Source organism: Equus quagga, chromosome 7 (genome assembly GCF_021613505.1).
Source record: "Equus quagga isolate Etosha38 chromosome 7, UCLA_HA_Equagga_1.0, whole genome shotgun sequence".
In the NCBI taxonomy this organism is placed as follows: Eukaryota; Metazoa; Chordata; class Mammalia; order Perissodactyla; family Equidae; genus Equus; species Equus quagga.
Window position 1 is genome coordinate 48,010,547 of NC_060273.1, and position 13,665 is coordinate 48,024,211.

A 13,665-nucleotide genomic window follows, 5' to 3' on the forward strand; every position below is an offset into this window, starting at 1 on the left:
AATATAAATTTTTTACTATAAATCACAATTTATCACAGTATGTAAATATAAAAGACAGTTCCCCCCTCATTTCTTAATTTATTTTAAAAACAACTAAACGTTTAAAGCAAAAATATGATTTCATCCTGGAGTTTACACATATGTAAAAGTAAAACGTATGACAATAAAGCACAAAGAATGTGAGTGGGGTAAATGGAAATATACAGTTGTAAGATTCTTACATTATATACTAAGTGATATATATATATATAATACACTAAGTGATATATAACAGTGATAATTCAAGGCAGACTGTAGTAAGTTAAAGAGGCATATTGTAATTGTAAGACCAACCTTTATAAAAACACATTTGCTGAAAAAGCATTTGATAAAATTCACTACCCACTCATGATAAAAACTGAGAAAACTAGGAGTAGAAGGGAACTTTAACTTGTTAATGAACATCTACAAAAAAACCTACAGCTAGCATCATAATTAATAGTGAACTGATATTTTAATTAATCAATAATTAATTAATGGACCAAATGCTTTCCTCTAGGATCATGAACAAAACAAAGATGTATGCTTTCACCATTGTGTATTCAATACAGTAATGGAAGTTCTAGCCACTGCAGTAAGGCAAGAAAAGGAAATAAAAGGCATAAAGACTGGAAAGGAAGAGCTAAAACTGTCCTTATTTGCAGGTGACATGACATCACAGGTCTACACAGATAATCTCGAGGAATCTTTGGCACAAAAGTATTATCCATCAAAGGAAAAACTGATAAGCTGGATTTCATCAACATTTAAAACTTTTGCTCTGTGAAAGACCTTGTAAGAGGATGAAAAGACAAACTACAGAATGGGAGAAAATAATTGCAAACCACAGATCTGACAAAGGACTAGTGTCTAGAATATATAAAGATTCTCAAAACTAACAGTACAAAACAAAACAATCCATTTAGAATAGGAAAAAAGAGACATATAAGTGAAGTTATACAGATGGCAATTAAGCACATGAAGGATGTTCAATTTCATTAGCCATTAGAGAAATCAAAATGGAAATCATGATGATTCCATCACCACACATCTATCAGAATGGCTAAAATAAAAAACAGTGACAATACCAAATGCTGGCCAGGATGCAGAGAAACTGGATCACTCATATATTGCTGGTGAGAGTGTAAAATGGTACAGTCACACAGGGAAAGTTTGGCAGTCTTTTTAAAAACTAAACATGTAACTGACATATGATATAAGAACTGTACTCCTTGGCATTTATTCCAGAGAAATCAAGACTTATGCTCACATGAAAATTTTTACATGAATATTTATGGAAGCTTTATTCATAAAAGCCCCAAACTGAAAACACAGATATCGTTCAATGGGTAAACGGTTAAAAAAATTGATGGTATACCCACACCATGGAATACTATTCAGCAATAAAAAGGAAGGAACTATTGATACACACAACAACTGGAATCAATCTCTAGAGAATTATGCTGAGTGGAAAACGCCAATCCCAAAGGTTACATATTGTATCATTACATTTACACAACATTCTTGAAATGACAAAATTGTAAAAATGGAGAACAGATTAGTAGTTGCTGGGGGTTAAGAAGGGGTGGGGACAGGAGGGAAGTGGGTACAGCTATCAAAGGGCAACATGAGTAACCCCTGTGGTCATGAAAATATTTTGTCTCTTGGCTTGTATCAATCTTGCTATCTTCATTGTGATACTGCACTATAGTTTTGCAACATGCTACCGTTGGGGGGAATTGGGTCAAAAGTACATGGGATCTCCATCCTTCCTTACAGCTGCATGTGATCTATACTTCAGTCAAACCAAAATTTTAATCGAAAAAAAGAAGCTTAAAAACCAATAGGAGCAATAAAATGGAATAATAGAAAATACTTGATTAGTCCAAAGAAGGCAGAAAGGATGTAAAATGAACAAATAAGAGGGACAAATAAGAAACAAATAACAAGATGACAGATATACAACCAGTAATTAAATAAAATGTGAATGGAATAAATAACTCCAATTAAAAGGCACAGATTGTCAGCTGCCTAAAAAAGAAAATCCCAACTACCGTCATGAGTTGCTAACTGTGGGGATATATTCCGAGAAAAGTGTCAGTAGGCGATTGTGTTATTGTACGAACATCATAGTGTGCAACTACACAAAACTAGATGGTACAGCCACTAAACACCTAGGCTGCACGGCAGTAATCTTCTGGGACCACTGTCATATACGTGGTCTGTTGTTGATGAAAATGTCACTTACGGTGCATGATATATATGCTGTTTACAAGAAACATTTTTTTTTGTTAGACTCACATACGAGTTGCAAGAATAGTACAAAGAATTCCCAAATACCCTTAATACCCTTCACTCAGATTCCTCAAATGTTAAACATTTACCACATTTTCTCTATCCTTCTCTTTGTCTCTGTCTTTTCAATTTTTTTCTCTGAACTATTTGATAGTAAGTTGCATACATGACATCAATTTATCCCTGAATATTTCAGTGTATAATTCCTAAAAACAAGGACATTCTTTTGGATAACCCAAGTACAATGATCAAAATCAGGCAATTAACCTTAACACAATACCATTAGATTATCCACAGACTTTAATCAGATTTTACTGTCCTAATGAAGCTGTTTATAGCAAAAGAAAATCCCAGATTACACATTGCATTCAGTTGTCTGTTTTTTGATGTCTTTTGATCTAGAGCAATTCCTCAATTTTGCTTTGTCTTTCATGACACTGACATTTTTGAAAAGTGCAGGTCAGTTTTTTTCACAGAATGTTTCTCCTTTGGGATTTGCCTGATTATTTCTCCATGATTAGATTGAAGTTATGCATTTTTTGGCAGGAGTACTGCAAAAATAATGTTTTGGTTTTTTTCAGAACATCATATCAAGAGGCACATCATGCCAATTTGTCCTATTGTTGATGTTAACTTTGATCACTTGAATAAGGCAGTGTCTCCATCGTAAAGTTATTATTTTTCTCTTTATAATTAATGAGCATTTTGTAGGAATATACTTTTGAGAGTACGCAAATATCTTAGTACTCCACAAACTTTCACCATTTTAGTATCCATTCATGCCTGAAATAACTATCATGATGGTTGCCTATGGTATTTTTTCCAAATTCATCATTTCTTCTTACATTTATTAGTTGGCTTTTGACTGTAAGGAAGAGGGTCCTTTCTCTTTCTTCTTTCTCTCCTTCCTATCAGTATTAGAATCATAGATTCTTATTTTATTTAAGTTTATAGTCTATTACTGTCAGTATTTATTTTGATACTCAAATTACCCCTGGTTTGGTCAGTAGAAGCCCTTTAATCTGGCTCTTGTGTCTTCTGACATGCTCTGGACATTCTTTGAACATTTCCTTACTTTCTGGCACAAGATGTTCCAAACTCATCATATACTTATCTTGTACTTTTCCCTGCGTCAGCTCTGGAATCAGCCATTTCTTCAAGGAATTCTGGTTCCTTTTAGTGTAAACTGGTATTTAGAAACAAAGATATGAGTACTAGGTGTGCTTATTGCTACTAAAGTGTAACTGTTTCCATGCTCTCCGTGGGCAGAGGTAGGAAAAAGATGTTTGAATACACACACATACATTTATATAATATATATAAAACACCCTCATACATCTACGTCTATTCCTGTATCTATCTGTATTTACTAGAGACCACAAGTTCATATTGATGCCTCCGATTCTAATCCAGCAACACAGAGTTCCTTCTATCCTTTCCTCTTTTCACGTGTAACTCTTTTCTCTGACAGTGAGAAATGTGGCTCTTATTATCCACAATATATTTATTTGTTTAATCTTAGAATACACAGAAGATAGTTTTTGAATTGTTAACTCATACCTCTGCACAAAGGAATTCCACTAACTAGAGTTCAATATTTATTTACAGCTCATTTTGTCTTTAGCCTGAGAGCATTTAGTCCAAATATAGTGTTTTAAGATACTTGGACAAATCAGTGGTTGCCAGTGGTTAGGGAAGATGGATGGTTGTGGCCATAAAAGGATAGCACCACAAGGGATCCTTGTGGTGATGGAATTCTTCTGTATATCTGATTGTGCTGGTGGTTACATGAATCTACACGTGATAACACCGCAAAGAACTACACACAAATGAGTGCATGTAAAATGAGTGAAATCTTCATACGTTCCATGGATTGTACCAATGTCAATTTCCTGTCTGTCATATTGTACTATAGTCATGTAATATGTAACCACTGGGGAAAACAGGGTGAAGGGTACATCCAGCCTCTCTGTATTAGCTTTTGTAAATTCCTGAGAATCTATAATCATTTAAAAATAAAAAGTAAAACAAAGTTACCTGGGCTTGTTCTCCCCGACCCTCTCTTCCCCCTCCCCAGTTATGTTATTTATTTAAAACAGTTAGGTTAATTTGTATCTGTTTGTATTCCATGTTATGCTTTCCCTTGATTCATTTTTCATCAACTTCTGCACTGACTTATTTTTCTTTTTTGAGTATGTAAAACACTAATCTGGCTCTAAAAGTTATTCCTATATGAAGTAGTATATACTCAGGGAAGTATTACACCACCGCCACCACCATGACCACCCCAGCCCAGCATCTTTTCTCCTTTCCAGCCCACTGCCATCCACCTTCTGTATGTAAGCAATTTGATTAGTCTGTGGTTTATCTTAGCTTTGTTTCTTTTTTCACAAATGATCATAATCACGTATATTTTTAAATTTCTTTTTTCTTACAAAATATATATATATATTTACTATGCATACTCTTTTGTATATATTTTTTTACTTAATATATTTTGGACTCAGTTCATAAAAATTTTGCTCCTATTTTTTATTTTTAATTTTATTTACTTATTTTTTTGTGAGGAAGATTTAGCCCTGAGCTAACAGCTGTTGCCAATCTCTCTCTTTTTGCTTGAGGAAGAACACTGTCCCTGAGTTACCCATTCCTCAGATTTCCCATCTCTCAAACGAATGACTGGTATGGCAGTTGAACCCAAATGAAATAACTGCTGACAAAGTGATAAAGCAAGTATGGCGCTTATGTACACTTCCTTCTGTTCGACCACTATAACATGTTGTCTCCTTTGAACACTGAAATCAGGATTAAGAAATCCTGGATTTAAATTTGGATTCTGAGTCTGATTAGAAGTACTATCTTGGGCAAATTACTTCACTACTTTGAGTATTTTTCTCATTCGTTAAATAGGAATAATGTTATAAAGTTTCACGGAAATATGAGATAATGTGACAATGACTGGCACATTGTAGGGACCCAATAAATGTTTGTCTTAATCTTAGCAGGGCATTTTAATTAAATCTTTATTACAAGGCTATTTGGTGTAACATTTTCTTTAATGGAGGAACCAGAGCTGTACAAGAACAGCTTTAGCTGCCAACTGGGAGCTTAGGGGATGGGGATAAGAAGCAGACACGGAGCTGATGGAGTCAATTTCCCTAGGGTACAATGGCTCCCTCATGGTCCTGTAGCAGCAACTGTTCATGAATTCATATTCATTCATTTATTTTTCTTCCTCTGGATTCTAAAATTACTGGTTCAAAGAAGGAATCATTGGTCCTAGCCAAGAACTCTATTTCTTTATCTCCTCCTAACGGAATGCTTTACTAATTCATGCTTGGAGAAACTGAATTCCTTACTCTTACTACCTGAGCTCATTCTACAGGTCCAACCTTACTCATTCTGGGTCACCTCTTCTTCCCCTAATATTGGACATTTCACTCATCCATCAAGGCTTTAGTAGACATTTATACCAGGTTCTATGGTTGAGGGTCAGGGAAGAAGGTAGTGCTTAACAGCAGAACCTGGAGGGATGAGTCAAGTTGTTAGCCAAACAGATAAAGTAAGAAGATTTAGGCCCCATTTGCGATACCCTGCCACTTCCCAATAAATTATGCCTTAGTTGCAAATAATAACTAGTGGAGAACCTCTATCTTTCAAAAGGTTAAAGAGACAGGAACTGTCCCTTTACCTCTTTTTCCCCTAATATAACTATTATTTGGAATTTTCTTTTGAAATTATGTTCCCTGAACAAAAAACAAAAACAAAACTAAGACTCACCTCTGACTCCTCTCAGGAATGTCCAGCACAAACCCAAACATCATCTCAGCAATTTTATTGGAGCTGCAGGTGGGAGTCCTGTCTACCTCTACGGCTATGGACAGCATCCTCTGCAGCTGGCACACAATCCTGAGTCCAGAACACAGAACACAAGTGAGCGAGAGGGTCTGACAAGGAGCCACCCTGCTGGCTGGGAGGAGGTCCCCACCAGTGTACTAAAGGATCTTGGAAAGCACACACTAAGTCAGGGAGAACTACTCAAGCCATCAGCATGCTTTTATTTAGCAATTTCACCTACCTGAATCCCTTTTGCCAGATCATACTATCTGAACCTCTCAGAACCTGGGGTTGAGCTGCAAAAGCAAGCTGCTTTTAAATTCAAAAATAGAAACACACAATCTTAAGGATCTAGAGAACTTTAAGGATCATCTAACCTATAACTTCTCTGTTTTACAGATGAAGAAATAGGTCCAGAATGACTAATAATTATTTGAATTTCTTTGATATAGGAGAAAATACATATTTACCAAGTAGTTTTCTCCTGTTACTGGTTCCTATACAATAATCTTTTACCAATTGGGTTCAGTCTCAGAACTTTAACTGGGAGAACGTGACCCTTTCTCTCATCAGACCTAACTGCGGAAGAGAGCCAGGTTGAGGTGGCAGAAGGAATCTGGACAACCCCTCCAAAAGGTGAGACTGGTTTGAAGTCAACCTTTTCTAACATGATTATTTGTGACGGAAGAAAGGGTTCTGCTTTTCAGAAAACCTGCAGTCAGTGACACAATAGGTGGACCGGGTGCTTCGGCATCAGGTTCCGGCTCTGTAATGACAAGTTGTTCAACTTTTGACAAATTACTAAACTGCTCTGAATCCAAGTCTTCTCATCTCTAAAAAGGGGTGAATAAAACCACCTATTTCATTAAGTTGGAGTGCTGTGTAAGATACCTGACAGATAGGCACTCATTAATAGTCAATGGTAGCATCTATTGTTGTTAAGATCACAATAAGCTGACTTTTAGAGGCCTTTCTTTTGAGTTTTTACTAATATTTACTTACAATAAATTTATTATGATTGGTACTATTATATGAGATTAGCTTCCACTGAAGGAGCAGTGTCTGCCTCTCTTGGGTCTGTATGCTGGGGTTCTGGAATAATGCTACTTTAGGGCCTCCTCCAATCTGCCAAGCAAATGCTCCATTGTTCCCAAACATTCTCTCTGTAGATACAAAGTTATTTCCTAAATTAGCTAAAGCCCATAGGCCTTATATGAAAATCAGGTTGGTGCAACTAAATTATAATATAGCATTGTGAATTCAGGCAAAATGCTGTATTTGAGCTGTCAAATGTTACTGGCTTCTAACAATATGATTGACATAGAATAGGAGGTTACTCGTGTAAGGACAATTCTAGCCCTAAAATCCTGGCATGTCTCAAAAAATGCCAAGACCACTCTCAACCCCATAAAAGGAATGCCAGGAATCTCTTTCCAGTGCAGTCTGAGGTAATGGGACCTGCCCCGGCCTGAGCCATTGCCTGGAACCTGCAAGCTGAACTGCTATTCTTCTGCCAGGACTGGAGGAGAGGTACAGGTCCTTGAGGACAAAGGCTGCTGGGACACTCACTACTCATGACTCCTTCTCTTCTGTCAGAGGATAGGTGAAGGGATGAGGAGCTGTAACCCTGTATTGTCTCTTGGAATCCAGGAAAGGGAGGGCAATGTCTCCTAGCTTGTGTTTTACTTCATCTTTGTGAATTTGAATTCACTTAGTGAAGTCCTATTTATCTAGGGGGGAAAGCATCTGCTTTTGTTTTACCTTTCGAATTAGAAATTTAGGCTTTAGTCAAACTAAGAGCCTTTAGTAAGAATCATTCTATGTTACAAGAGCTTGTTAATTTTGGGGAAACTGCTCGTAGGGAGTGGTGCTATTCTCTGAAACAGTAAATCCCAATAGCCCAGGAAAGATGGCTGCTGCCTCCCCCTTACAGCTGATTGGTGTTCTTTGTCAGGGCCGGCGGGGGAGAAGGGTGGCTACTGCTGCCCCTCAAGATTCCTGTTCCTGAAGAGGTTTGATTCCCATTTGGGAGCTGAGTTAATCCGTCTTCAGTTACCGCTTTGACCAACCACTTGATAACATCCCTGCAATGGAAAAAAGATAAGAAAGAGAACGTTCAACCTTGTCTTATTGCACGGTGCTCTGAGCTGCAGCCTTAACCTGGGCTCCTAGACCCCTAGATTTCCCCAAAGGCAAAAAGGGGGCCCTTAGGATATTTTCAATACTTAAACAACTCTAATGGAAATCTCACATTTAGTTGTAATAAGGTCACAAAAGCTAACTAAATATCAACATTTTCCTTTGAGTTATAATTGAAAGGTACCTCTGAGGTCAAAAAGCACTACCTGTGGCTTCCTGATTGGAACACTCCTTGACCAGGTGGAAAGTGTGACTGGATGACAACAGACATCCTTGTTGGTTTTCTAATATTAGATGTCATCTATTAATGCTAATAACCAGGGTTTAGAATATGTGCAGTGGTGTCATACTTTATACAGGGTATAGGCTCTAAAAGTTAGGAAGGTAAAAATATTTAATATTGTCAAAATTACTTCTGACAATCACTTAGGTAACTCAGGTAAAAATGGTGGATTGAATACACACATGTAATTTTGTTCCCTCCTAAAATTCCACTAATACTACAGTAAATAATATTTAAAAAAAATCCACAAGGAAGGGGAGAAAAAAAGGGGAGATAACAACAGTAAAATTTTGGAAGCTAGAAGGAAAATGTAGTATATTAAAAAAATAGAATATTACATAGTAGTGAAAATGGATAAGCTACAGTGATAGATAACAATATGGACAAATCTTAGTATTCTACCTGATTAAATGAAAAATAAAAGTCCCAAGAGATTACATACAGCATGATGCCCTTTTATATAGAGCTAAAAGGAACAAAAATAAAAATATACACTTTATAGGAACACACATAGATGCAACAAAACTACACAAAAGGGAAAGGAAATGATGAACATTCAGGATGCTGATTACTTTGGGTATAGGAAGGCACAAAAGTAGGTAATGGGGGATGGATGTGTGGATAGATGTAGGTAATTGTTAAGGCGGCAGCCTTTGATTTGGAGGGTAGGTTAAGAGACGGCTGATTACAAAATCAAAAGTGAGCAATTAACAAGTGAATAAATTATTAGCAAGTGTGTCATGTTTCAAGGATGATGTTTAATCTAAGTCCTTGCTTTGGCAAAGGGATACATTTTAACTGATTTAGCAGAATTGAGAAAGCTGAATCCTAAGCCAGCAGATGAAAAGAGCAATCCTATTTACCAAAAAAGAAAAAAACCCAGAATCTTCAATAAGCTTTGCAAATAGCAATACAAGGTTTCTCTGAAGTGAGGGTGAAAGGGGTTAAGTTAGAATAAGCAGGATGGCTTATAAGCTGTTTAAAAAAAATCTTAGATCCCTAGATTGTCTTCCTCAACTCTGCAGACTACAGGTTAACTTTGTGGAGAGGTAAAGCAGAGGGTCTCCGGACTGGGATACCAGACACAGCTAGGAGGCAAAGGCACCGAAGCAAAAACAGGGGCCCGGGGGGACATACGCATGCTGAAGGCAGAGACCCTTGCCATCTTCCCACACCTGCCTTCCAAAAGCCTGGCATCCAGTCTTTATTCTTCACGTAGGAGACTGGAAGTCTTCTCTGGAAAACCCATTCAGCCCAAGAGGAAAGATTTAAAGACACTGACAAGGCATTTTCTAAGAAATGGGCAGCCAGTTCTACCTACAGGGAAGTTCAAAAATGACAAGTCCTCCCAGGTACTCAGAGCTTCCATCAGCTTTTGAGTCTCTAACCCTTAAGCAAGGATAGACTAGCAAGGTTTACCAGACATCTATGGAAATATTCTAACATGAGAGATAAAGACCAAAACAGTCAAAAGCAACCCTCCTCTCCTCCTAAAAATGCAACTTGGAAAAAACAGACATTATGCAGAGAATAAACAAAAACAAAAGCTTTCATTAGTATCATCAAAGATATGAGAAGATACGGACCCGTGAAAAAAGAAAACAAGAACAGAACGCTATTTATTAATTTTAAAAACGAATATTTAGACAAAAAAGTAAAAGATCTTAGAAATCAAAAACATGAAGACAGAAATGAAAACTCTATCTTCCAGGAATGAAGGACATGTTTCTAGATTGAAATGACCCACTGAATGGCCAGCACAATGGATGAATATAGACCTACAACAGGCCTACTGGGCAAAAAGAGGATTCTATAAACTTCTAGAGGAAAAAACCACAGCACATACAAAGAATCAGTAATCAAAGTAGCTTATGACTTCCTACTTAACAATTCTGGAAGTTAGAAGATAATGGAAGATTTCCTTCAATGTTCTGTAGTAAAGTTATTTCTAACCTAAATATCTATACTCAGTTATCAATCAATGTGTGGGAAGATAAAGATAATTTCAGATATAGAAGATCTCAAAAGTTTTACTAGGCACACACTTTTCTAAGAAGCTACTGGAGACTGATCCATCAAAATGAGAGAGTAAACCAAGAAAGAGAAGATGTAGGACAAAAAAACAAACAAGAGATCCAACATTGGAAACAGGTGAAGGGAATTCTCACATTTATGATAGAGATGGGGGTCACCAAACCAGACTGAAGAAGGTCAAGTGTTCCACCACAGATCTTAAAGAAGAGGAAATTGATAAGACTACTCAGTCCAAATAAATATCTTGAGGGGAGATTTAGATCAAATAGCAGAGAATTTGGGGTTTATTTCCAATGTGCACAAAGAATACAAGGAAACTAAAAATTAGGCAATTATTAACTCTAAGGAAAACAAAAAGGTATGAGTGAAAGGAAAAGTAATCACAGTTTAGTAATTGGCTCAACATTTACTAGCATATATAGTTACAGTAATTTGTTGTTAGTGCTGTTTAGTCAATTCCAACTCCTAGTGATCCTGCGTACAGTAGAACAGAACCCTGTCTCGTCTTTTTGTGCCATCATCTCACCTTCCGGTGCTGTATCAGACAATTCTCTGCTGCTATTCATAGTGTTTTCATGGCCAATTTTTTTCTGAAGTGGTTGCCAGGTCCTTCTTCCTAGTCTGTCTCAGTCTGGAAGATCCACTGAAACCTGTTCACTATGGGTGACCCTGCTGCTACTTGAAATACAGTGGCACAGCTGTCAGCGTCACAGCAACACACAGCCACCACAGAATGACAACCAACAGATGGATGGTGTGGTTCCTGCCCCAAAAGGGACCCAGGCCTTGGTGGTGAGAGGTCCGAATCTTAACCACTAGACCACCAGGCCTTGGCTAGTCATAGTAATAGAAACATTGAATGCTGATCTAAAAAAAGTTATGATATAACTATATTAGTTGGTATGGGAGCTAGGAAATGTGTGTATGTGAGGGAAGAGGTAGGGAGGAAGAAGAGCTAACTCTTCATCTTCATGTGGGATGTCAACAGATAGTAGCTAATAACGAAAAATCAAGAATTAGCAACACAGGCACGTTATTTAGCCATACAAAGGTAAATATCCAAAGAATCACTTAAATAAGAGTTGAAAGTAGTTACCCCTGTGGGAAAGGGTGAGGGGACCTGGGGACTCGTGTATTTAAATCTTGCAGAACTAGTCTACTCTTTGTATGCATAGTTAAAAGAGAAAAGAAAATCCCTTAAGAAGGGGTCATATGGAGACTGACTTACCATCTCTCTCTCTTTTTAAAAACTTATCTTTGAGGTATAATTTATTTTTTTTAAGTTTTTTTTTTTTTTCAGGAAGATTAGCCCTGAGCTGACTGCTGCCAATCCTCCTCTTTCTGCTGAGGAATGTTGGCCCTGAGCTAACATCTGTGCCCATCTTCCTCTACTTTATATGTGGGATGCCTACCACAGCATGGCTTCCCAAGCAGTGTCATGTCTGCATCTGGGATCCGAACCAGTGAACCCCGGGCTGCTGAAGCAGAACGTGTGCACTTAACCGCTGTGCCACTGGGCCGGCCCCTGAGGTATAATTTATATACAATAAATTGTACACAGGTTTTTGTTTGATGAGTTTTGATAAATATATGCATACACCTTTGTAACTACAACCACAATCTAATATCCATCTCTTACTGAATCAAAGATAGCTGGTTTTCCCTCCATCTGGAACAGCTAATTTTTTTCATTGATAAAGCACAAAATGGAGGACCTGGTTTGCATTTAGAGGCCACAAATGCCTATCTTTAAACCCAAGAATCACACTCTGTATAGTGAGAGGCTCACAGCATGAGGTGGAAATGAAAGGGACTGACCTGACATTGGATTGAGTGGGTTTGTGTCTTCCCTCTTCCATTCAATTGAATGCCTATGTTCACAAAGCAGATTGACTGGAGGAGTTGCGCTCTCTTTATTTAAATTATTTCTCTATTTAAAACCCAACTATGCTATTCTGTGCTCTTTGTGGACTATTTACTTACTGATTTCCTTCCCCTATACTGATTAACATTTAAATTTTACATAAAATGCCACATCTAGGGAAACGGATATGGGCATTCAAACTAAAGAGGAAAAAGCTGACTGATGCTCAAAATATAATAAAACTTCCTCATTTTTTAAAAATTAGGGGAGTTATGACAGTCAATATCCTATATTGGCCTGTAAAACCTATTCTTAACAAATATGTGAGAACATACAAAAATGTAAATATGAGTGGGAGAATTTCAACGATGTTCTGAAAAAAGGTATGCTGGTATACTAGCCTGGTGAGAATCATTTCCAAAAAAAGACAAGTGTTGTAGTTCCAGGAGGAAAATTCCAGCCTGAGATGCCTACCCTAGAAATCACATTTTTTCCCCTTGGTATAGGATATGGTAGTTCCCCGCTCTGGAGCTTCCACAAGTTCTGGCCCTAATTCAACAAACCAAGAACACAAGCTTGCTACCATCTTGTACCTCCTGTCAGCCACATAACCTACTATCATAATACGTATTACTTTTCACAAAGTAGTAGTGACAAATGAGATTTATCTTGAGTTACTCCAGGGAATGGAAATAAATCTGGGTTTAAAAAAGCTGTGAAAAGTTTTACACAAGTTAAGGTTTCCCCCTGGATTTCATGAGGTTGTCTGGACAATAGTGAAATAGATTAAAGGAAGTCTGATGGTCTTGAGAGAAAAACCACATAAGCTATGGTGCTGACACATAGTTGGTACAGAGCAGTTTTCTTTTAGGATTGTCTATAGTCTACTATCTATCCCTGTTACACTGTTTAGTGACTAGAAAATCTCATCCACACGATGTTCTCTGGCCTTAAGTAGCTGCCTACCTATGGCCCTACCTCTTGTCATCCCAGGGCTCACGTGGCTGGTTACCTCACATTGTGCGGCTGCTTATCACAGGACAGCACAGTGCTTGCAATGGATTGCTGCAGGTGCTGTCGTTGCTTCCTCAGGGTCTGCTGGAAGTCATCTTCCAGGGTCTGTACTACATAACGCAGAAAAAGGACACGCCCAGGCAGATTTTGTCCCTGTGGGAGAAAAAATGAGGATTATTTC

General features: G+C 37.6%; 1 protein-coding gene across 3 annotated transcripts in view; it reads right to left on the reverse strand.

Annotated features, from left to right (window-relative positions):
• Positions 1-13,665, reverse strand: part of SIMC1 (SUMO interacting motifs containing 1) — a 98,111-nt gene that overhangs the window by 13,882 nt on the left and 70,564 nt on the right. For all 3 annotated transcript variants that reach the window (XR_006889339.1, XR_006889338.1, XM_046666120.1), the window contains exons 5-7: positions 13,483-13,637; positions 8,082-8,234; positions 6,094-6,222 (exon numbers count right to left, since the gene is read on the reverse strand). Coding sequence is in view for 1 of the 3 variants with exons in the window: in XM_046666120.1 (XP_046522076.1) it covers positions 6,094-6,222; positions 8,082-8,234; positions 13,483-13,637 (437 nt within the window). In the remaining 2 variants the exon portion in view is untranslated. The remainder of the gene's footprint in view (positions 1-6,093; positions 6,223-8,081; positions 8,235-13,482; positions 13,638-13,665) is intronic.